The 26,083-nt window shown below is 43.4% G+C and overlaps 1 protein-coding gene across 1 annotated transcript in view; it reads right to left on the bottom strand.

Annotated features, from left to right (window-relative positions):
• Nucleotides 1-26,083, bottom strand: part of LOC149428323 (adenylate cyclase type 5-like) — a 102,875-nt gene that overhangs the window by 54,576 nt on the left and 22,216 nt on the right. The window contains exons 4-7 of the mRNA XM_089667511.1: nt 7,895-8,006; nt 6,797-6,924; nt 2,182-2,340; nt 279-420 (exon numbers count right to left, since the gene is read on the bottom strand). Of these exons, the coding sequence (XP_089523637.1) occupies nt 279-420; nt 2,182-2,340; nt 6,797-6,924; nt 7,895-8,006 (541 nt within the window). The remainder of the gene's footprint in view (nt 1-278; nt 421-2,181; nt 2,341-6,796; nt 6,925-7,894; nt 8,007-26,083) is intronic.

Genomic DNA, 26,083 nt, shown 5'->3' with positions numbered 1-26,083 from the left:
GACACCAATGATGGGGCACTATTCCTCCCACTGACACCAATGATGGGGCACTATTCCTCCCACTGACACCAATGATGGGGAACTATTCCTCCCACTGATACCAATGATGGGGCACTATTCCTCCCACTGACCACCAAGCCTAGGGCATTTTCTACTCCCACTTGCCACAATCTGGCCCCCTAAAGTTTGGAGACCCCCGTACTAGATAATCGATCACTGAAATATCCGGTTCAAGTGGGAATTCCCCCCAAAGATCATCTTTTGTTAATGATTCTTACCCGCCTCTGGGTGCAGCGAACGATGAGGAACGTTTCAATGTTGTGCTTCTTCAGATACGCGTTTCGCTCCTCCCCCGTTCCCGGCTCCACCTCGTAATCCCCATTCAGGTAGTTCAGAGTCGCCTTCGTGATGTGGATACGCCTGAGAAATGAAAACCAACATGTCACCCGGAGGACGGGGGGCGGAGCATAAAGTACATTCGACTAGAAATTCTAACAAAGTAGAGGAGTGGAGTTTATGGGTTCACATTGTGGGTGACAGGTCCTCTTTATGGCCCTATACACATTATAACTGTCATTTATACATCCGGGACCACCTGCCTGCTCATTGATCCAAGTGGGACATCGACTTCCCGGACACAGATGAGCCAATCATGCAAATCCTGCTGACTGCGCACAGATCAGCCCCTGCTGCAGCCTCTCACCTTCTGCCTTGCTGGGGGAGGGGAGATTGAGGAAATGACTCCTCCTCCTTCTACAAAGTTACAGTGTACAATCTGATCACTGGGGGAGGGGAGACTGAGGAAATGCCTCCTCCCCCTTCTACAAAGTTACAATGTACAGTCTGATCACTGGGGGAGGGGAGACTGAGGAAATGCCTCCTCCCCCTTCTACAAAGTTACAATGTACAGTCTGATCACTGGGGGAGGGGAGATTGAGGAAATGACTCCTTCTACAAAGTTACAATGTACTGTCTGATCACTGGGGGAGAACTGGGGGAGGGGAGACTGAGGAAACGCCTCCTCCTCCTTCTACAAAGTTACAATGTACAGTCTGATCACTGGGGGAGGGGAGACTGAGGAAATGCCTCTTCCTTCTACCAAGTTACAATGTACAGTCTGATCACTGGGGGAGGAAAAACTGAGGAAATGGAGATTAATGCACCGTTAATGGATTAATTGGTCAACCATTTTTCGGGTTTTGGCACATTTTTTTTATCGGTCAAGTTGGAAAATTTTGATTCGATTTTGACGATTGCCCGATTTTCCTGGCAATGATGGGCAAATCGGCCGATTGTTTTACCGATAAAAAATCTGCGCATGAGCCGTGACCTGCAAGAAGCAGAAAAAGAAGAAGAAGACAAAGCAGAAGAAAAAGAAGGAGAAGAAAAAGAAAAAGAAGAAGAAAAGAAGAAGATTCACGGCTGATTTTGACGATTGCCCGATTTTCCTGGCAACGATGGGCAAATCGGCCGATCGTTTCACCGATAAAAAATCTGCGCATGAGCCGTGACCTGCAAGAAGGAAAAGAAGAATTCCAGTCCGCTATTATATTTTACATGAAAAGTCTTGCGGTTGCAACAATGTATCCATTTGTATCCGAATAAAAACATCTGTATCCGAAATGGATAGAAATGGATAGAAATGGATACAAATGGATACAAATGGATACAAATGGATACATTGTTGCAACCGCAAGACTTTCATGTAAAATATAATAGCAGAGCTCTCTGCAGGGACAGAAGTAATTAAATGCCGGCTGTAGACGGGACGAAAATTGGCTGATTTTTTTATAGTTGGTGGTACCGTCGGCCGATCGAACAACCGATTTTTTTTTTTTCCAAACGGCCGGTTTTCGACCCGTCTATGGCCTGCATAACGATGGGTTTCTCATGTGGTGGAGATTTCTGGACAATGATCCTGTTGCTGTGTATTGGGTCCGGTCCGGGATTTATTTATGCAGAATTGTGAAGTGACTGACAGGTCCACTTCATTAATTCCCCCGGAATTGGCCGCGATTTCCATACAATGATAGATTCGTCCTCGGGGGTCGGTCATATCAACTGAAAAATTTGTTATTTCTGGATAATTAAAATGCAGGGTGAGGTTTCCAGAGCGAAGATATTCTGAGCGTTCGTTCCTCAGATCCGACCTCGGTGACCCCTGGACTCCCGGCCACTTACCCCGCTTTGCCTCCAGCCTCCATGTGATTGGCCAGAGTGACGTCATTAGACCACACATCGAACTGCCACTTGCGCAGCCCCAGGACGCCGCAGTGCACACGGCCGCTGTGAATCCCGACACGCATATTGACGTTCACCCCGGTCACTTCCCTCACCAGCCTGTAGGGGGAGACACAATACACACAGATGGATACAAAGTATGAATGTTTTATTCAAGAATCAGGAAAAGTTGACGGATTCTGGGATAGGTGTGTTAGGCCGGCCATACACGGGTCAATTTTCCGAACGATTTTTCATTCGAAAATCGGACCTAAGAATAATCGGACAATTTTCGCTCTGTTAGTGGGGGCAATGGCACCGGCCGATTTTCGTGGTTCCTCCCCTTTTCGTTTATCGGTCGTGCTGGAAAATTCCTGAAAAACAACCGATTTTCTAAATCATTGGTGGCACCATCGGATTACAGAACGAGCGATGTTTTCAATTTTCCATAGAAAAATCGTTCATAATTCGACCCATGTATGGCCTGCTTAAGACAATGACAGAATTATTTTTATACCAATCAGTTCAGCCCTCCCCCTCCCCCTTCCCCTCCCCCTCCCCCTATGGAGCCAATCGATTTTTACATTTCTGCTCTGGGGCAGTTTATTCAACATTTTGTTATTACTTGAAGGGGGTTTTTTTTTTACATAAATGATGGGTGTCCCATGCGGCAACCCACATGGAAGAAAAATATATTTGAAATAGATTTTTAAAAATATTTTTTCCCAAATATATTGACTGTATTTGATATATCTCAATATATATTTCAATAAATAAAAATATATATATATTGAAATATATTGAACACGGCCAAAATTTTTGTATTTCAAATATATGTCAATATATTTGGGAAGAATATTTTTACAAAAACAGTGTGTATATATATATACTGTATGTTAAAATGCGTTTTTATTACAAAATATATGAAAAAAAATTTAAAATATACATTTTCAAATATACTGCATGTCTTTAAAAATACATTTAATACACATTTTTGGAATTCATTTACAGATATGTGTAAAAATATATGTTAAAATTACTTTTTTTTTATATGTTAAAAAATCTGAAGAATATATTTAAAAACAAATATATTTTTTAAAATATTTTTCATATTTCAGTTTGTAATAAAAAAAACGCATTTCAACATGCAGTGTATTTGTGTGTGTGTGTGTATATATATATATATATATATAAATATTCTTCCCAAATATATTGACAGATATTTGAAATACTACAATTTTGGCTGTATTATATATATATATATATATACACACACACAAATACACTGCATGTTGAAATGCGTTTTTTTTATTACAAACTGAAATATGAAAAATATGAAAAGTATTTTAAAAAATATATTTGTTTTTAAATATATTCTTCAGATTTTTTAACATATAAAAAAAAAGTAATTTTAACATATATTTTTACACATATCTGTAAATGAATTCCAAAAATGTGTATAAAATGTATTTTTAAAGACATGCAGTATATTTGAAAATGTATATTTAAAAATATTTTACAAACTATATGAAAAATATTTTTTAAATATATTTTTTATAAATATATTCTTCAGATTTTTTTTAACATATAAAAAAGTAATTGTAACGTATCTTTTTACATATATTGGTAAATACATTCCAAAAATGTAGATTAAACGTATTTTTAAAGACACAATATTATTTGAAACTGTATTTTTAAAAATATTTTTCATATATGTTGTAATAAAAACGCATTTCAACATACAGTATGTATATATTTTGAAATATATTGAATGCGGCCAAAATTGTAGTATGTCAAATACATGTCAATATATTTGGGAAGAATAATTAAAAAATATATTTAAAATATATTTTTCTTCCATGCGGGAATGGCTGCTCTGTTCCTGGAAATCTTTCGTCCTCTGTTCCCTGGGCAAGAAACCATGAAGGGCCCCCCTCTGGCCAGGGCCCTTTCCTCCGAGCCCAATGGTGGAACACCAGAGCCTGGTCCCAAGTGCGACCTTTGCGACCCCAGTAATTCCACCACCAGCAGGTTTTTTTTTTATTGCTCCTCTTTTATTATTTTTTTACTTATATTTTTACAATACTATTTTAATTTTTTTTTTAATTTTTTAGGAGCCCCGTTGGGGGGGGGGGGGCTTTGGTGGGATATTAGGGATCTAAACAGACATCTGATGTTCCACCTTTGAGACAGAGAAAGGGGATTGAGGGCACAGCCCTCCATCTCTGCAGCCTCAGCAGCACAGAATGGATGGACAGGAATAGCTTCACCTCCATTCACGACATGAAGCATAGCAAACACAGTTTATTATGCTTTGGTTGTGAATGAACAGAGATTGGTAGCAATCGCTGACACTGTCCACTCGGACAAGGAAGGTGCCGGTAAATGACAGGCCCCTTCTCCTCTCTCTATCCTGACACTCCCCTCACAGCAGGGAAGAGGGAAACCCGGCGGGGGGGGGGGGGGGTAGGGTCATGAGAGAGCACAGGGGCCCAGGGGCCGCGAATCTGAATAGGAGGGGAATCAGGGTGCCATACAGGGGCAGACTGACAACTCATGGGCCCCCGGGCAATAGGGAATCATGGGGCCTCTGTGTCCTTGCCCATACTCAAAAAAGCCTATGAAAAGGTACCAGGGGCATCTCATGGGGCCCCCTACTGACCCCGGGCCCTCGGGCAGTGCCCAAGTTTCCAAATGGTCAGTCCGCCCCTGGTGCCATATACAGGAACCGATCCCTCCATTTTCCTCCTGCAGCCCCTGAATGCCTGCAGGAGGGAGAAGAGGAAAAGCGGGCATTCAGTGGCTGCAGGAGGAAAATGGAGGGATCGGTTCCTCTATATGCCACCCCTCCCATCCAGGTGTACAGGGGAGCCGCACGGGCCCCCTGGAGCATGGGGCCGGGGCGTAACTGCGGCCCCTGAAGTTACGCCCCGGCCCCCAGATACACCTGCAGCTATGATCTTCAGGAGCTGTGGGGGGTTAACATGAACATCTCAGTCTGTCTGCTACGTCTTCTCCCCTCCTCCATTCACAGAAGCCGGTACCGTCAGTTCCCACAGCAACAAGCGATGAATGGAGGAGGTGTTCTTCAACAAAAATGGCGGCCGTCTGCAGATAGACACCGATTCCCTGTTGCAGGAATGTGAATAAAACGAGTAAAAGATGTTCTCCAACTATAGAGAACTCAATCCTGACGCGTTTCGACCTTAAAAGGGCAAAACACAGCTGAGGTCTGCTAGAGCTGGAGTAGCCGATCCAAGCTGTACCATTTCCATCGAATGGAGGAGGGGGGACCTTTCGAATGGAGGAGGGGGGTCCTTTTGAATGGAGGAGGGGGACCTTTCATTCATCAGTCCGTCCTCCATTCAGAAAGCGTTTTGTATTGTGGAAGCCGATAGCACCGACTTCTGTGAATGGAGGAGGGAGACAAAGGATGGGTAGAGTTGATAGACGTGCAGAACGAAAAAATGTGTTTTGTTTCTGATCGATTTGTTACGTCTCGTTGGATTCGTAACAAAATTCGTTTCATTTAGTTTATCCGTTTTCGACCAGATTTAAAATATTTCCAGTGGATTCAAATCCATCTCAAAGAATACCCGTTTCTTTTCTATTTGAAATTCGAATTTCAGAATACATCTATATTCTGTTCTATTCTATTCTATTTTTTAATTCCATTTTATTTATTTTTTTACTCTGTTCTGTGTTATTCTATTCTTTTCTAAATTGGAATTTCAGAAAACAGCTATTTTGTTTCTATTTTATTCTATTCTTTTATTTTCAATTATATTCCTTTATATTCTATTCTAATATTTTCTTTTGTTTTTTATTCTATTCAGTTTCTTTATTTTCTATTCCATTCTTTTATTTTCTATTCTGTTCTGTTTTATTTTATTCCTTTCGAATTTCGAAGACGGCAATATTTTTTATCCTTTCTATTCTAATATATTCTAATATATTCTTTTGTTTTCTATTCTAGTTTATTCTTTTATTTTCTACTCTGTTTTATTCTATTCTTTTCGAGTTTTGGAAAATGGCAATATTTTATTCTATTCTATTTTTTTTCTATTCTATTTCTTTATTTTCTATTCTATTCCTTTATATTCTAGTCTAGTCTTTTTTTTTTGGTTTTGTATTCTATCTTGTTTTGTTCTATTCTTTTCTATTCTATTCTTTTTGAGTTTCAGAAGACGGCAATATTCTTTGTATTCTATTTTTTTGTTTTGTTTACATTCATTATTGTATTATTGTTTAATAATTTGTTATTGTAATTCGGATAAATCCGAATGGTGTAAATTTAGTCCGAATTTTGAACGAAACAAGCTGCACGTGTCTGGTAGCGGTCTTTGCGGCTGGAGGTGCAACCAAAAACGTATGAAAAAAAAAAATCTTACTTGACCTTTTATTTTTTTATTTTTATTTTTTTAATGCAACGCTCTTCCATGCTTTGTGGCACGCTGCACCGCAGGAGCTTTGCCTTGGTGGATTTAAAAAGCATGCCCTCACCATGTGGCACCACGCGGTACGTCCCTGCAACACAAGGGTTCAAATGGTCCATATGGACCAATCACCGACTTACGATATCGCCTCAATCATGTCCAGCCCCATCTCTACGCAGCAGTGGGCGTGGTCAGCGCGGGCCTCCGGCAGACCGGACACGCAGTAGTAACAGTCCCCCAAGATCTTTATCCGCAGACAGTGGTTCTCCTGCAGGGAAAAAAAAAAAAAGAACAAATTAAGTCAGGACCGCCAAAACGCACAACCATTCGCACAGACCGCGGTACCGCTCCGGGATCGGCTGCTGGCGCCATCACAGATCTCCAGGACCCGTTGCTGCCCAAACAGACCAGCACAGCCCAACATGAAGCTGCAAACTGCCACTTCCAAAAAACCGAAACTCAACTTTATTGTCCCGGCACAAATGAGGCCACTGAAGACGGCACCTGTCACTGACGCATTTCACCTCCCCAGTGGGAGTGGCTTTGTAATTAAAGCGGAACTTCACCCACAAGGGGAAGTCATCTCTTCTTCTTTCTGTGCCCCCCTTCTCTAAAATATTTGGAATATTCTTTTTTTTTTGGGGGGGGGGGGTAGCTAGGGTGAAATGCGTCAGTAAGACGTGCTGGTTGGAATGTTCTAATTCGTGTCGGAACAATAAAGTTGGTTGTCAGCTTTTCAGAAGTAGCAGCCAGGGCCGGGACAAGGGGTGGGCAGGAGGGGCAGGAAGAAAGGCGGGGTCACATTATATTCTAAAAATAACGGCAAATTATTTCACGCTCTTCTTCTTCCCATATTTCTTATCGGTACCCAACTTCCCCGTTTTGTTTTGAATGTATCCCTTGGCGTTGTGGCTGGATGTCCAATACCAGTTACATATCAGCCAATACTGTATACCGATCATAATTGTTTATGTTTTTTGTAGCCCTGATGAAGGGAGATCCTGTAAACCATCAAACCATGTTGGCTTTTTATGCCATAAAAGTCTGAATATTGACTATAAAAGGTATTATTTAATAAATACTAATTATAATTTTTATATATAAAAAACAAAAAAAAAACCCAAACACCCAACAGGTTTTGTGTGGAGTGGGTCTCGGGGACGGCCCATGTGACCTGACCTGTAGGTATATACTGACAATTGATGGAACCACACGGGATATACAGCGTGTGTGCTTACAGCGGCCAGCTTGTCAAACCGGGCGAACAGCTCATTGAGGGTCATCACCAGCTCCTGGGCCGTGCACTGCGACGCCAAACTCGTGAATCCCTCGATGTCCGCAAAGAGGATGCTGCAACATAAGAAGAGGAACACAATTATACGGGATGAATATTCCCCAACTAATAGCCGCCACCCTCCGTCCCCGACTACCCACACAAGGCACGGCCAGCTTGGTCAATAGTCAGGAGGCCGCACATCAGCATGGCCCGGAGGGCTGACCATAGGGGCGACTTCATGTGATAATCAGGGGGCCGCATAAGAAGAGGAACGCAAAGGAGAATTAATTATACGGGATGAATATTCCCCGACTGATGGCCGCCACCCTCGGTCCCTGACTGCTCACACAAGGCACGGCCAGCTTGGTCGACAACCAGGGGGCCGCACACTAGCATGGCCCCGGAGGGCTGACCATAGAGGCGACTTCATGTGATAGTCAGGGGGCCACATAAGAAGAGGAACACAAAGGAGAATTAATTATACGGGATGAATATTCCCTGACTGATGGCCGCCACCCTCGGTCCCTGACTGCTCACACAAGGCACGGCCAGCTTGGTCGACAACCAGGGGGCCGCACACTAGCATGGCCCCGGAGGGCTGACCATAGAGGCGACTTCATGTGATAGTCAGGGGACCACATAAGAAGAGGAACACAAAGGAGAATTAATTATACGGGATGAATATTCCCCGACTTATAGCCACCACCCTCGATCCCCGACTACCCACACAAGGCACGGCCAGCTTGGTCGATAGCCAGGGGGCCGCACACTAGCATGGCCCAGCGGGCTGACCATAGGGGCGACTTCATGTGTTAGTCAGGGGGCCGCATAAGAAGAGGAACGCAAAGGAGAATTAATTATACAGGATGAATATTCCCCGACTTATAGCTGCCACCCTCGATCCCTGACTACCCACACAAGGCACGGCCAGCTTGGTCAATAGTTGCATTATTGATTAGTGAACTGCAGATCACGGTCCTCCCCTTTCTCATCATTTGGACCATTTCCCGTCCTGTCGGAGTCCCCTCCCACCATAACATACATTGGCCCCAATGTGTGCGAAAGGAAAAAAAAAAAAATTCAGTTTTAAGTGAAACAAGCATGTGCCAGGAGTCAGTGCAGGTCAGAGGTCACCGGTGCTTCCATGGGGGAGAGGTGGAAAATAAATGTGGCCCTACGATGGGGGTAAAGTGCAAAGCTGATTTCCATAGACGCGCAGATGGACTATCGCAGAACAAACACATAGAGGAGCCCCGGGTGACGTCTCTCGTGGAAACGTTACAGAGAAACCTGGAATGTCCCGGAAGATAAGACGAGAGCGGTCACCATCAGCGGCCATTATTATGTGACCTTACATGGAAACCTGGAGCCGGCGCAGAGCCCAAGCCCGCCATGACGTCTCTCGTTTCTGGAATTTCCACTAATTTTACGGATTCTTCTTAGAGGAAAATACAAGAAGTTCTGAGCAACGAACGACATGATCCTGACATGATATATGATACAATGTATGATCTGCTATTAAATGATACTGTATAGATGATATGATACATAATATACAATATACTGCATAGATGATATGATACATAATATCCAATATACTGCATAGATGATATGATACATAATATACAATATACTGTATAGATGATATGATACATAATATATTATACTGTATAGATATGATACATAATATACTGTATAGATGATATGATACATAATATCCAATATACTGTATAGATGATATGATACATAATATATGATACTGTATAGATATGATACATAATATCCAATATACTGCATAGATGATATGATATATAATATACAATATACTGTATAGATGATATGATACATAATATACAATATACTGTATAGATGATATGATACATAATATACAATATACTGCATAGATGATATGATACATAATATACTGTATACTGCATAGATGATATGATACATAATATCCAATATACTGTATAGATGATATGATATATAATATACAATATACTGTATAGATGATATGATACATAATATACTGTATACTGCATAGATGATATGATATATAATATACAATATACTGTATAGATGATATGATACATAATATACTGTATACTGCATAGATGATATGATACATAATATACAATATACTGCATAGATGATATGATACATGATATACAATATACTGCATAGATGATATGATACATGATATACAATATACTGCATAGATGATATGATACATGATATACAATATACTGTATAGAATAGCAAATGATATATGACAAGTGATATGTTGTATTATATGATACAATATGATTCTGTATAAGATATGATACTCTATATACTATGATATGATGTATGACAAATGATAGATGATATAGCATGTTATATGAGATATTATATGATATACAGGGCTGTGGATAAGGGGGTGCCACCAGTCCTCCTGTACGGGGCCCAGGCCAGCAGGGCGGCCCAGGCAGCTTGGTGAATCAGATGTGGGTAGGGAGGGTGATTGGCACAGCTGGGGGGGTAAATTACTGGGACCGATCCCCTGTATGGCTCTCTCTGCAGCAACTGAAAGCCGGCTTCTTCTCCTCTCCCTCCCGCTGGCTTTCAGCTGCTGCAGAGAGAACCGTACAGGGGATCGGTCCCAGTAATTGCCCCCCCGCCTCACCCATCACCCTCCCTGTGCACTATACATTTGCCCCCACTGCCCAGGCTCCCCCGGTGTTCCCCCCACCCCCACAGTGCTGCCGGCTTCCCTCCTCTCCTTCCCAGCGGCAGCTGCATGCACACAATAGGATCCTTCAGGATGGAGAGTGGGGGAAGGGCCCGGTAAATATGTCACATATACCAGCCCCTTCCTTTCCTGAATGAACGCAATGAGTGATCGGTACCGATCACTGACTGTATTTGTGCACAACTGAAGCATAGTAAACTGTGGTTTTCTTGAGAGGGGGTCCCTGCCAGGTTGGCTTTATGGGGCCCAGTGGTTTCTAACAGCAGCTCTGATGTTATATGATACAATATGATATATGTTCTAATATACAGAATGCTATGATATCGTATGATACATGATAGGATATTATTATATGATTCAATTGTATGGTATGTGATACAATATGTTACTGTATATATTATATGATTTGATATTGTATGATATGATATACAGTATACAGTATTGCATGATATATGCTATGATATATGAGATATGATATGATATATATGTGATATGTGTGATATGATATGATATATATGTGATATGATATATGAGATATGATATCATATTATATATCATATCATAGATCATATATTACATATCATATCTCATATATCATATCACATATATATCATACCATCATATCATATCATATCACACATATCACATATATATCATACCATCATATCATATCACACATATCACATATATATCATATCATATCACACATATCACATATATATCATACCACCATATCATATCATATCACACATATCACATATATATCATACCATCATATCATATCACACATATCACATATATATCATATCATATCACACATATCACATATATATCATACCATCATATCATATCATATCACACATATCACATATATATCATACCATCATATCATATCATATCACACATATCACATATATATCATATCATATCATATCACACATATCACATATATATCATACCATCATATCATATCACACATATCACATATATATCATACCACCATATCATATCATATCACACATATCACATATATATCATATCATATCATATCATATCACACATATCACATATATATCATATCATATCATATCATATCACACATATCACATATATATCATATCATATCTCATATCACATATATTATGTGATATTGTATGATATGTGATATAATATATGATATGCTATGATATAATATGATATGATACTGTATATAATATGATACATGATTTGATATTGCATGTATTGGGTCTCCTGTGATCATTCCTATCTGTGTGCATATCCTGAGCTTCAGCTACAGAGCTCAGTAGACAACAGTTTTTTTTTTTTCAGCAGAACAGTTAAGAATAGCCTTGTGAACATGTGAACAGTTGCCTGGAGCGCCATCTGCTGGCTTTTTCTTCAATTGCTTTGCAAATATAAGTACATGTGGAGCCTAACAATTAGCAAACGTCTCTAATTTGCTCCCATTTGGTCTCTTGAATGTCCCTGTCGGGGAACCAAAAGGACATCGTAGTTCTTTTGCTTTCTGTTTTGGAATGAGCCAGTAGTTGATTACTAGTTACTATTGGCACATGGTAACTGTTTAACAAATGGCCGCCCCTGAGTGGGCTAAGTCACATGGAGTGCGCTAAGTCACTTGGAGTGGGTTAAGTCACTTGGAGTGGGCTAAGTCACTTGGAGTGGGCTAAGTCACCTGGAGTGGGCTAAGTCACCTGGAGTGGGCTAAGTCACCTGGAGTGGGTTAAGTCACTTGGAGTGGGCTAAGTCACTTGGAGTGGGTTAAGTCACTTGGAGTGGGCTAAGTCACTTGGAGTGGGTTAAGTCACTTGGAGTGGGCTAAGTCACTTGGAGTCTGGATGAACCTCATTAAAATAAAAAGGTTGATAAAACAAAAAAAATATGATCTGAAAATATAGTTATTGAAGTTTTTTTTTTTCTGTTTGATAAATGCAAAAACAATGCCTGTTGATCCTGCCAGAATTCCAGGGAGCCGATAACTTCCTGTGATCTGAGCTATGCACTTATCAGTTACATTGTTGCCAGCTATTTTAGTTGGCAAAAAACCCACCTCTGCCCTATGCTATGGAGGAGACAGGAAGGGTTTTTCTCGAATAGTCCGAACCTACTTCCTGTTGGGGGGTGACAGCACTCCATAGATACAGTCCAGTGAGCAAGTGTTGTCAGTCTACAACAGGAAGTGTGTTACTGACATCAGGATCGTCAGGTAAGAATAAATTAAATAAAAGCCTAAAAATTAAAACTAATTTAGCATTCTAAGCCACTTCCTGTCCCAGGGTGACAACGCTCTACAGATTTAGTGCAGTGAGCAAGCGTTGTCACCCTAGGACAGGAAGTGTTTTAATGACATCTGGACCATCAGGTAAGAATAAAGGAAAAAAAGCCTAAAAATTAGAATTTCAAGTCCTAACAAACTTCCTGTCCCAGGGTGACAACACTCTATAGATATAGTACAATGAACCACGTTGTCACCCTAGGACAAGAAGTGTGTTACTGGCATCTGAATGATCGGGTAGGAATAATAGAAAATAGATACAGTCCAGTGAGCAAGTGTTGTCACTTTAGGACAAGAAGTGTGTTACTGGCATCTGGATCATCAAGTAAAAATAAAAGGAAAACAAAGGCCTCAAAATGAAAACTAATTTAAAGTCTTTACCCACTTCCTGTCCCAGGGTGACAACACTCTATAGATATAGTACAGTGACCGAGTGTTGTCACTCTAGGACAGGAAATGTTTGTCTGACATCTGGATCATCAGGTAAGAATAAAAGAAAAAAAGCCTAAAAATGAAAACTAATTTAAAGTCCTAACCCACTTCCTGTCCCAGAGTGACAACGCTCTATAGATATAGTACAGTGACCGAGCGTTGTCACCCTAGGACAGGAAGTGTTTTAATGACATCTGAATCATCAGGTAAGAATAAAAGGAAAAAAGCTTAATAATGAGAATTTAAAGTCCTAACCCATGTCCCGTCCCAGGGTGACAACGCTCGATAGATATAGTACAATGACCCAGCGTTGTCACCGTAGGACAGGAAGTGTTTAACTATCATCTGGATCATCAGGTAAGAATAACAGAAAAAAAGCCTAAAAATGAAAACTAATTTAAAGTCCTAACCCATGTCCCGTCCCAGGGTGACAACGCTCCATAGATATAGTACAATGACCCAGCGTTGTCACCGTAGGACAGGAAGTGTGTAACTATCATCTGGATCATCAGGTAAGAATAAACAAAAAAAAGCCTAAAAATGAAAACTAATTTAAAGCCTTAACACACTTCCTGTCCCAGGGTGACAACGCTCTCTAGATTTAGTACTGTGACCCAGCGTTGTCACTCTAGGACAGGAAGTGTGTTACCGGCAGTATCACCAGGTGAATATAAAGGAAAAAAAAGCAGCTAAACATGAAAACTAACGCAGCCATCACATCTAAGGACAGGTAATCTGCAATCGATGGCATTGTTATCCTTGGGCTCAGATGCGCTTTACGTTTCGTGGCTTTTCGGAAGTTCCAGGATGTCGCAGTATAAAAGGCGTCAATATCAGCGGTCTGCGGAGCCAGGACAGAACTAGGGCGACGCGGATAGTAAGGCGCCGGGGGGGGCTCCAGTTTCCGCTTAGGTAAGCAGAAGTCCCGGACACACAGGAGCGAGGACAGTGCTGATCGCACATTGTTACGGACGGCGTCCGCGCAGCGACTCATCGGAGCTGACACTTCCGCGCTCGCAGCGCCGTCTCGCGTGTCGTCATTTTGCACATTCAGGATTTCGCCCACAAGTGCCTGTCGCTGTGAATATCCATCGCAGAGCCGGGAGACGCTCCAGTCTGCAGAAACGCTGGAAATCCTGCGCCCAACCACGGCGTACGCCAGCGCCGAATGACCCGCAGCTCTCCGGAGTCACCACCAATCGCGGCCCAGGATTCCCAGGAGACTGATCTCCATTGCTGGGAGGACTCTTGCATATTTAAAATGTAGGGAAGGAAGGAAGTATATAATCCCCCAATGGGGTCACACACAATATCTCCCCAATGGGGTCACACACAAAATCTTCCCCAATGGGGGTCACACACAATATCTTCCCCAATGGAGTCACGCACAAAATCTTCCCCAATGGAGTCACGCACAAAAACTTCCCCAATGGGATCACACAAAATCTCCCCAATGGGATCACACAAAATCTCCCCCAATGGGGTCACACACAAAATCTTGACCAATGGGATCACACAAAATCTCCCCCAATGGGGGTCACACACAAAATCTTGACCAATGGGATCACACAAAATCTCCCCAATGGGATCACACAAAATCTCCCCCAATGGGGTCACACACAAAATCTTGACCAATGGGATCACACAAAATCTCCCCCAATGGGGGTCACACACAAAATCTTGACCAATGGGATCACACAAAATCTCCCCCAATGGGGTCACACAAAAAATCTTCCCCAATGGGGTCACACAAAAAATCTCCCCAATGGGGTCACGCACAAAATCTCCCCAATGGGATCACACAAAATCTCCCCAATGGGGTCACACAAAAAATCTTCCCCAATGGGGGTCACACAAAAAATCTCCCCAATGGGGTCACGCACAAAATCTCCCCAATGGGATCACGCAAAATCTTCCCCAATGGGGTCACACACAAAATCTCCCCCAATGGGGTCACACAAAAACTTCCCCAATGAGATCACACAAAATCTCCCCAATGGGGTCACACAAAAAATCTTCCCCATTGGGGTCACACAAAAAATCTCCCCCAATGGGGTCACACAAAATCTTCCCCAATGGGGTCACACAAAAAATCTCCCCCAATGGGGTCACACACAAAATCTCCCCCAATGGGGTCACAAACGAAATCTCCCCCAATGGGGTTTGCTGCCTCTTCCCACGTTCAGGCGCTCCAATGATGGCTGCCTGGCATTTCTTGGAGGGGATTCCTGATGGTGACAGCAGTGGTGTACTTATACATCCACTGGGAGACTTTGTGATGGTGACAACAAGGGGGGACAATTGGAAGACAAGAACAGAGCGTTGTCACCCTATAACAGGAAGTGCCTGAACAAGGACTTTCATGACATGCGCGGCAATGAAAGCTGCAGATTATATTAAGAACGAAGATGACCTCTGAAATTATAGCAGTAACATATTTAAATGAGATTGGGACAGGGAGGAAAGGGCTAGATGACGCTGGGCATCCTCAAGTCAGGAAATGGGGTGGAGCTTTTTCTGACTGGCTGCAGCTTCTAATGCACATTGTGAGAAGCTCCCAGTGAGCGGTGACATCAGAGGAAGACATTCAGTTCAGGGGAGGAGCCAGTAAACCTGTGCAAGACTGAAGGGGAGGAGCCAGTACACCTGTGCAAGCCTGAAGGGGAGGAGCTGGTACACCTGTGCAAGACTGAAGGGGAGGAGCCAGTACACCTGTGCAAGATGGAAGAGGAGGAGCCATACACTTGTGCAAGAATGAAGGGGAGGAGCCGGTACACCTGTGCAAGCCTGGAGGGGAGGAGCCAGAACACCTGTGCAAGACTGAAGGGGAGGAGCTGGTACACCTGTGCAAGACTGAAGGGGAGGAGCCAGTACACCTGTGCAAGACTGGAGGGGAGGAGCCAGTACACCTGTGCAAGACTGACGGGGAGGAGCCAGTACACCTGTGCAAGGCTGAAGGGGAGGAGCCGGTACACCTGTGCAAGACTGAGGGGGAGGAGCCGGAACACCTGTGCGAGACTGAAGGGGAGGAGCCAGTACACCTGTGCAAGCCTGAAGGGGAGGAGCTGGTACACCTGTGCAAGACTGAAGGGGAGGAGCCAGTACACCTGTGCAAGATGGAAGAGGAGGAGCCATACACTTGTGCAAGAATGAAGGGGAGGAGCCGGTACACCTGTGCAAGCCTGGAGGGGAGGAGCCAGAACACCTGTGCAAGACTGAAGGGGAGGAGCCGGTACACCTGTGCAAGACTGAAGGGGAGGAGCCAGTACACCTGTGCAAGACTGGAGGGGAGGAGCCAGTACACCTGTGCAAGACTGACGGGGAGGAGCCAGTACACCTGTGCAAGGCTGAAGGGGAGGAGCCGGTACACCTGTGCAAGACTGAGGGGGAGGAGCCGAAACACCTGTGCGAGACTGGAGGGGAGGAGCCGGCACGCCTGTGCGAGACTGAAGGGGAGGAGCCGGAACGCCTGTGCGAGACTGAAGGGGAGGAGCCAGAACGCCTGTGCGAGACTGAGGGGGAGGAGCCGGAACACCTGTGCAAGACTGGAGGGGAGGAGCCGGCACACCTGTGCGAGACTGAAGAGGAGGAGCCGGAACACCTGTACGAGACTGAAGGGGAGGAGCCGGAACGCCTGTGCGAGACTGAAGGGGAGGAGCCAGAACGCCTGTGCGAGACTGAAGGGGAGGAGCCAGAACGCCTGTGCGAGAGTGAAGGGGAGGAGCCGGCACACATGTGCATGACTGGAGGGGAGGAGCAGGCACACCTGTGCATGACTGGAGGGGAGGAGCCGGCACACCTGTGCATGACTGGAGGGGAGGAGCAGGCACACCTGTACATGACTGGAGGGGAGGAGCCGGTACACCTGTACATGACTGGAGGGGAGGAGCCGGCACACCTGTAAATGACTGGAGGGTAGGAGCCGGCACACCTGTACATGACTGGAGGGGAGGAGCCGGTACATCTGTACATGACTGGAGGGGAGGAGCCGGTACACCTGTACATGACTGGAGGGGAGGAGCCTGTACACCTGTACATGACTGGAGGGGAGGAGCCGGCACACCTGTACATGACTGGAGGGGAGGAGCCGGTACACCTGTACATGACTGGAGGGGAGGAGCCGGCACACCTGTGCATGACTGAAGGGGAGGAGCCTGTACACCTGTACATGACTGGAGGGGAGGAGCCGGTACACCTGTACATGACTGGAGGGGAGGAGCCGGCACACCTGTACATGAGTGGAGGGGAGGAGCCGGCACACCTGTAAATGACTGGAGGGGAGGAGCCGGGACACCTGTACATGACTGGAGGGGAGGAGCCGGCACACCTGTACATGACTGGAGGGGAGGAGCCGGTACACCTGTACATGACTGGAGGGGAGGAGCCGGTACACCTGTACATGACTGGAGGGGAGGAGCCGGCACACCTGTACATGACTGGAGGGGAGGAGCCAGCACACCTGTACATGACTGGAGGGGAGGAGCCGGTACACCTGTACATGACTGGAGGGGAGGAGCCGGTACACCTGTGCATGACTGAAGGGGAGGAGCCTGTACACCTGTACGTGACTGGAGGGGAGGAGCCAGCACACCTGTACATGACTGGAGGGGAGGAGCCGGCACACCTGTACATGACTGGAGGGGAGGAGCCTGTACACCTGTACATGACTGGAGGGGAGGAGCCTGTACACCTGTACATGACTGGAGGGGAGGAGCCTGTACACCTGTACATGACTGGAGGGGAGGCCGGAGTTCCAATGAAATCCTCATTATTAGATGACAACAAGTGGATGAAATGTGCAGGAAGAGGAGAATTTTGCGGTCCGGTAGTCAAGGGCTGACAATCAGATCTCAGGACAGAACCTGTCTGGTTCCTGGAAGGCAGAGGCTTGGCCCCGGGGATGGGGCGGGGGGCGGTAATGAGGTGCAGAGACTGCATGTGGGCAATCATCCTCTCACAGCTAATTAATGGAGGACTGGGATCCACTAAGCTGCATTGGGCCCCGCGGGGCGCTCCTCTCTGCTGGGAAATTAGCGGCGCGCTGACACGGCAGATAGGACCGCGGGGGGGCTAAAGAGTCAATTAACGAGAAGACTGCTGGCTTGTCCCTCACGAGATGCTCATCATCCCGGGGGGGGGGGGAATGGGGGGTAAACACTCGGCTCGGTATTATATCTATTCATCTAATGAGCCGTCCGTGGTGATAGACAGACCAACGTGTGAGGCTCACTATATGACCATGTGAACCTCCCCTCCCAGTGATGGGGTTCAGGGGTCCCCCGTGAGGGGTCCCGGTAATCCTCCATCATACAAAGACCATGGTGCTCCTCCAGCCTTGAGGGAGCGGTTTGGTGAGGGCCCCTCCCTGCTCCACCATGACTGTCCCCTGTGTACAACGCCAGCTCCATGAAGACACGGATGACCAGCTTGGGGTGGAGGAACCTGAGTGTCCTGTATGGAGTCCTGACCTCAACCCTACTGAGCACCTTTGGGAGGAATTGGAACATGGATGGTGAGGTCCTCCCAGGGGGGGGAAGCTGTAAAGGAGGGGGGGGGGTTCAATTATTAATGGCCCTGGTTTTGGAATGGGGTGGTGCACATGCTCATAGCGGTGTGATGGTCAGGTGGACACAACCAGCTCCATACAGACATGGATGACCAGCTTGGTGTGGAGGAGCTCCAGTGTCCTGTGCAGAGCTCTGACCTCGGCTCACTGAAGACCTCTGGGATGAGTCAGGTCTCCTCCAACATCTCCATAAAGACACTGCATGATGGGTTTGGGGTGGAGGAACCCGAGTGGTCTCCAGAGCCCTGACCTCGGCTCACTGAAGACCTCTGGGATGAGTCAGGTCTCCTCCAACATCTCCATAAAGACACTGCATGATGGGTTTGGGGTGGAGGAACCCGAGTGGTCTCCAGAGCTCTGACCTCGGCTCACTGAAGACCTCTGGGATGAGTCAGGTCTCCTCCAACATCTCCATAAAGACACTGCATGATGGGTTTGGGGTGGAGGAACCCGAGTGGTCTCCAGAGCTCTGACCTCAACCCTACTGAATGATATGGAACACCGATGGTGAGTCGGGTCTCCTCCAACATCAGCAGCTGACCTCCCAAATGGGCGCAAATTCCCCAAATCTGGGGAAGAGTTATAGCCACAAAGGAGAGAATTCCAGATACAATGTATCAGCGCTCCTCCGTATACAATGTATCAGCGCTCCTCAGTATACAATGTATCAGCGCTCCTTTGTATACAATGTATCAGCGCTCCTTCGTATACAATGTATCAGCGCTCCTCAGTATACAATGTATCAGTGCTCCTCAGTATACAATGTATCAGCGCTCCTCAGTATACAATGTATCAGCGCTCCTTCGTATACAATGTATCAGCGCTCCTTCGTATACAATGTATCAGCGCTCCTCAGTGTACAATGTATCAGCGCTCCCCTGTATACAATGTATCAGCGCTCCTCATTATACAATGTATCAGCGCTCCTCCGTATACAATGTATCAGCGCTCCTCAGTATACAATGTATCAGCGCTCCTCATTATACAATGTATCAGCGCTCCTCATTATACAATGTATCAGCGCTCCTCATTATACAATGTATCAGCGCTCCTCAGTATACAATGTATCAGCGCTCCTCAGTATACAATGTATCAGTGCTCCTCCGTATACAATGTATCAGCGCTCCTCAGTATACAATGTATCAGTACCTCACAATATACGACACTTCTAGATACAACAATCTTTAATGGGAGTCTCGGGGTCACATGGAAAATGAACCGGCGTGTCTCCATGGAAACGAAGAGCCATAAAGCACCGTCCTCATCCGTCTCTATTTCCTGCGCAGTGTCGGCCATCTCCGCTCATCTCCATTGAGGGCCATTCCGGGGTGACAACGGGGCGGGAACTGGATGAGAATTTGTGATCTCTGTGTCACGGCCCGATGAGGGGAGGAGACACCGCAATGTTATATCCTAATATTGGCACCGATGGTTCCTGCGAGGAGCGGAGGATTGTGGGAGGGGCAGAGACACAAACTACTGCGGGAAATCTCCCCATTGTGGGAGGGGCAGAGACACAAACTACTGCGGGAAATCTCCCCATTGTGGGAGGGGCAGAGACACAAACTACTGCGGGGAAATCTCCCCATTGTGGGAGGGGCAGAGACACAAACTACTGCGGGAAATCTCCCCATTGTGGGAGGGGCAGAGACACAAACTACTGCGGGAAATCTCCCCATTGTGGGAGGGGCAGAGACACAAACTACTGCAGGAAATCTCCCCATTGTGGGAGGGGCAGAGACACAAACTACTGCAGGAAATCTCCCCATTGTGGGAGGGGCAGAGATACAAACTACTGGGGGGAAATCTCCCCATTGTGGGAGGGGCAGAGATACAAACTACTGGGGGGAAATCTCCCTATTGTGGGAGGGGCAGAGACACAAACTACTGAGGGAGATCTCCCCATTGTGGGAGGGGCAGAGACACAAACTACTGTGGGGAAATCTCCCCATTGTGGGAGGGGCAGAGACACAAACTACTGGGGGAGATCTCCCCATTGTGGGAGGGGCAGAGACACAAACTACTGGGGGAAATCTCCCCATTGTGGGAGGGGCAGAGACACAAACTACTGGGGGAAATCTGCCCATTGTGGGAGGGGCAGAGACACAAACTACTGCGGGAAATCTCCCCATTGTGGGAGGGGCAGAGATACAAACTACTGGGGGGAAATCTCCCCATTGTGGGAGGGGCAGAGATACAAACTACTGGGGGGAAATCTCCCTATTGTGGGAGGGGCAGAGACACAAACTACTGCGGGGAAATCTCCACATTGTGGGAGGGGCAGAGACACAAACTACTGGGGGAGATCTCCCCATTGTGGGAGGGGCAGAGACACAAACTACTGGGGGAAATCTCCCCATTGTGGGAGGGGCAGAGACACAAACTACTGGGGGAAATCTGCCCATTGTGGGAGGGGCAGAGACACAAACTACTGCAGGGAAATCTCCCCATTGTGGGAGGGGCAGAGACACAAACTACAGGGGGAGATCTCCCCATTGTGGGAGGGGCAGAGACACAAACTACTGCGGGAAATCTCCCCATTGTGGGAGGGCAGAGACACAAACTACTGGGTGAAATCTCCCCATTGTGGGAGGGGCAGAGACACAAACTACAGCAGGGAAATCTCCCCATTGTGGGAGGGGCAGAGACACAAACTATCTGGTGACAAATGTGGGGACGGCAGGTCCAGACCGCGATGCTGCCAGCGGCTTATTGCGCTTTTACTTTTAGTTTCATAACCTTATAACATGTTATATAAAATTCGATCTCCGGGGGTTTAAATGTCGAGATGATATTAAAATACCAAGAAATAAAAAAAAAAAAATTCCAGTCTTTGCTGTTTATTTTTCACAAGACCGCAGGTCAGTGGAAAAAAATCTCTTTTAAAAAAAAAATACTTAAAATCTTAAAAAATAAATAAATAAAAGAAAAGCCAAAACGTTATACTTCGCTTTGTATAGAATGCTGAGGGGTCAGATGGTGCGCCCAGATTTTACTTCCCTCCGGGTTTCCATTTAGGAGATCGAACCTCTCGGCTGACCATTGCCAGTGAAAGAGAAAGTCATGAGAAACCCAAAATTTTACGCTCGTCACAGCAGCAAGAAATGGGGAAAAATGTTCTAAAGAGAACCTCTGATCCGGGGACAACTGTCCTCTGACACCTTTTAAATGTTTTTTGTTATTTATGTAATTTGTTAGTAGGTATTATTTTTTTTTTTCAAAAACATAAATCGAACCTTACCTTATATTTGTTTAGCTATTTAATATGTTGTTTGGCTGCTTGTCTTAATGTTATTTTTTATATATATTATGTTTTTTTTTGTTGTTTGTTTAATAAACCATAGTTGGAACCTTACACGGAAAAACTTCATGTGTTTATTTATTTGTTTTTTAAGTTGTTATTTTATGTTTATTTTGTTATTTATTTGTCTTTTAATTTTTCTGGATTATTTATGTAAATTTGTTTGTTGGTATTATTTTTTCCAAAACATAGATCGAACCTTACCTTATACTATGTTATTTATTTATTTATTTTTTTAATTTATGCAATTTGTTTTTTAATTTTTTTTATATTATAAATTATATTTCTAATATAAATAAAAAAATTTGAACCTTACGGTGAAAATCTCATGTGGTCATTTATTTGTTTTTTTTTTTATATTATTCTATTTTTTATGCTATTTGTTATTTTATATAAAATTTAACAATGTAGTTTGTACCTTACAGTGAAAATCTCAAGTGATCATTTATTTGATATTATGTTTTTTGATATTTGTTAGTTACAGTATTTATTATTTGTTTTTTATATTATGTTATATTTTTTCTTATGTAAAATTTAGAACTCATAGCTCAAACCTTACAGTGGAAATCTTCTGTGAGTGTTTATATGTCATTTTATATTATGTTATTGGTTACATATATATATATATATATATATATATATATATATATATATATACAGTTGCAAGAAAAAGTATGTGAACCCCTTGGGTTTCCGTGGAGTTTTGCATGAATTGGGCATAAAATGTGCTCTGAACGTCATCTAAGTCACAACAATAGAAGAACACAGTCTGCTGAACATAATACTACACAAACATTAGATGTTGCCATGGTTTAATTGCACATAACATGTAAACATTCACAGTGCAGGGAGGAAAAAGTATGTGAACCTTTGGACTTAATAACTGGTTGACCCTCCTTTGGCAGCAATAACCTCAACCAAACGTTTCCTGTAGTTGCAGATCAGACCTGCACAACGATCTGGAGTCATTTTGGACCACTCCTCTTCACAAAACTGTTTCAGTGTAGCAATATTCTTGGGATGTCTGGTGTGAATCGCTCTCTTAAGGTCATGTCACAGCATTTCAATCTGGCTGAGGTCAGGACTCTGACTGGGCCACTCCAGAAGGCGTATTCTGTGCTGTTGCAGCCATTGTTTTGTTGAATTACTTGTATGCTTTGGGTCATTGTCCTGTTGCATCCCCCATCCTCTGCGGAGCTTCAGTTGGCGGACAGATGGTCGTACGTTTTCCTGCAAAATGTCTTGATAAACTCTGGAATTCATTTTCCCATCAATGACAACAATCCGTCCAGGCCCTGAGGCAGCAAAGCAGCCCCAAACCATGATGCTCCCTCCGCCATGTTTCACAGTGGGGATGAGGTTTTGATGTTGGTGTGCTGGGCCTTTTTTTCTCCACACATAGTGTTGTGTGTTCTTCCCAAACAACTCAATCTTGGTGTCATCTGTCCACAGTATATTCTGCCAGTAGTGCTGTGGAACATCCAGGTGCTCTTTTGCAAACTTCAAACGTGCTGCAATATTCTTTTTGGACAGCAATGGCTTCCTCCGTGGTGTCCTCCCATGTACTCCATTCTTGTTTAATGTTCTCCTTATTGTAGATGTGTCAACAAAAATGTTAGCATGTGCCAGAGATTTCTGTAGGTCTTTAGCTGACACTCTGGGATTCTTCTTTACCTCATGCAGCATTCTGCGCTGTGCTCTTGCAGTCATTTTTACAGGATGACCACGCCTAGGGAGAGTAGCAACAGTGCCAAACTTTCTCCATTTGTAGACAATCTGTCTTACCGTGGACACATGAACATCAAGGCTCAAGGAGATACTTTGTAACCCTTTCCAGCTTCATGCAAGGCAACAATTCTTGATCGTAGGTCTTCTGAGAGCTCTTTTCTGCGAGGCATGGTTCACATCAGACAGTGCTTCTTGAAACCAGTAAACCCAAAACAGGTGTCAGCAACACATCCAATATCATCACACTGATTGGAGTCAAGGTTGGCTCACTCCTGGCTCCAATTAGCTCTGGGAGAAGTCATTAAGCTAGGGCCTCACATACTTTTTCCTCCCTGCACTGTGAATGTTTACATGTTATGTGCAATTAAACCATGGCAACATCTAATGTTTGTGTAGTATTATGTTCAGCAGACTGTGCTCTTCTATTGTTGTGACTTAGATGACGTTCAGAGCACATTTTATGCCCAATTCATGCAAAACTCCACGTAATCCCAAGGGGTTCACATACTTTTTCTTGCAACTGTATATATATATTTTAATGACTTTTAATAACTTAGTTTGAACCTTACAGTGAAGATCTCATTTGATCATTTATTTGATATATGATATGTTAGCTATTAATTTTTTTAAAGCGATTTGTTATTTTGTATTACATTTTTTTAACAACATAGTTTGAACCCTACAGTGAAAATCTCATGTGATCAATTATATGATATTTTATATCATGTTATTTGATGTAAATGTTAGCTACAGCATTTGTTTTTTATGTTATGTGTTGTTTTTTCTTCTGTTATATTAAGAGCTCAGAGCTCAAACCTTACAGTGGAAATCTTATGGGATTGTTTATTTGTTATTTTATATTGTTTTTTTTTTTTTTAGTAACATAGTTTAAACCTTATGGCAAAAATCTCTTGTGATCATTTATTTGATATTTTATATTATGTAATTTGCTAATTAAGTTATTTACAGCATTTGCTATTTGTTTATGATGTTATGTGATTTTTTTTTTTTTTTAAATTATGTAATTTTAAGAGCTCATAGCTGGAACCTTACAGTGAAAATCTTATGTGAAAGCTTACTTCATATTATGTTCATATTAAATATATTGCAAAACATAATATTATGTTTATATTATGAAAGGTTCAAACTATGTTATTAAAATAATATTATTTTTTGGGATTTTAAATAATAATAATAATAATAATAATATTTTAATAACATAGTTTGAACCTTACAGTGAAAACTAGGTTATTGAAATTGAAACTAAGTTATTAAAATATTATTATTCTTATTATTATTTAAAATCCCAAAAAATAATATTATTTTAATAACATAGATTGAACCTTACAGTGAAAATCACATGTGATTATTGACTTGATATTTTTTATTGTGTTGTTTAAATATTTATCTTATTTATAGCATTTTTTTTAAAGTTTAAAAGTTATTTAATATTTAATATTATGTGTTATTAATAACTATTAAAAACCTTACAGTGGAAATCCTATGTGACCATTTATTTATTTTATATTTTGTTGTTTGTGTTTTTTTTTTTTTTACTGTGATTGTTATTTATGTTGTTTGTTATTATTATTAATATTATTATACAGGAATTATATAGCGTCAACAGTTTGTGCAGCGCTTTACAAAATGAATATTAGATATTAATCACTCATACCTTACAGTGGAAATCCTATGTGACCATTTATTTATTTTATATTTTGTTTGTGTTTTTTTTTTGTTTTTGTTATTTGCGATTGTTATTTATGTTGTTATTATTTTTATCATTTTTTATTGATGTTGTTTGTTATTTTAGATTATTATTATCTTTTTTATTATTATTTTTATTATTATACAGGATTTATATAGGCAGTGGGGGAACTCCGTGCTGGAACTGGATGCGGCTCTGGCCTAATACATTTACCCCCCAACCCCCCCCCGATGCTGGAAGTGTTACCCAGAAGGCCGAGCGAGGGAAACCTGCGCTGGCTATTTTTAGGTCGTAGGCACCTATAGAGGGCGGGAAGCACATCAAATAATCAGCAACATGGAAAAGAGATTAACCCCTCCCCCTCCAAAGGATTCCCCCCTTCCTAACCGGGC

This window comes from Staurois parvus, unplaced genomic scaffold (assembly GCF_062004578.1).
Source record: "Staurois parvus isolate SC_StPar_1 unplaced genomic scaffold, SC_StPar_1.0 ptg003312l, whole genome shotgun sequence".
Taxonomy (NCBI): Eukaryota; Metazoa; Chordata; class Amphibia; order Anura; family Ranidae; genus Staurois; species Staurois parvus.
Note: the sequence above shows the minus strand (reverse complement) of the source record. Positions and strands in the feature narration are given on the sequence as shown.